General features: G+C 65.2%; 1 protein-coding gene across 1 annotated transcript in view; it reads left to right on the top strand.

Moving 5' to 3' along the window:
* Nucleotides 1-368, top strand: part of AKT2 (AKT serine/threonine kinase 2) — a 48,033-nt gene that overhangs the window by 43,499 nt on the left and 4,166 nt on the right. The window contains exon 8 of the mRNA XM_077773946.1: nt 7-75. Within this exon, the coding sequence (XP_077630072.1) occupies nt 7-75 (69 nt within the window). The remainder of the gene's footprint in view (nt 1-6; nt 76-368) is intronic.

Genomic DNA, 368 nt, shown 5'->3' on the forward strand with positions numbered 1-368 from the left:
CCCCAGGCACTGAAGTATGCCTTCCAGACCCACGACCGCCTGTGCTTCGTGATGGAGTACGCCAACGGTGGGGAGGTGAGCAGCAGCCCTCATCAGGGTGCCCACGTGGCCTTCCCAAGTACCGCGGGAGGGAGAGGGCAGGCGCGGAGGGGGCCTGGCTGGATGCCCCCTCGTTCTTGAGGCAGGCATCATCTCCTGTTTCAGAGGCGAGGAAACTGAGGCTCAGAGAGGTTAAGTGGTTTTGTCCAAATTTACACAGCTAGTGAGTCGGTGGGCGGCGGGGGGGCACACCCAGGCCCAGAGAGGCATAGAGAGGGCTGTGGGGGCGGGGAAGGAGAGGGCTGTGGAGGCGGGGAGGGGGGCCGCCC

This window comes from Crocuta crocuta, unplaced genomic scaffold, assembly GCF_008692635.1.
Source record: "Crocuta crocuta isolate KB4526 unplaced genomic scaffold, BGI_CrCroc_1.0 scaffold267, whole genome shotgun sequence".
NCBI lineage: Eukaryota > Metazoa > Chordata > Mammalia > Carnivora > Hyaenidae > Crocuta > Crocuta crocuta.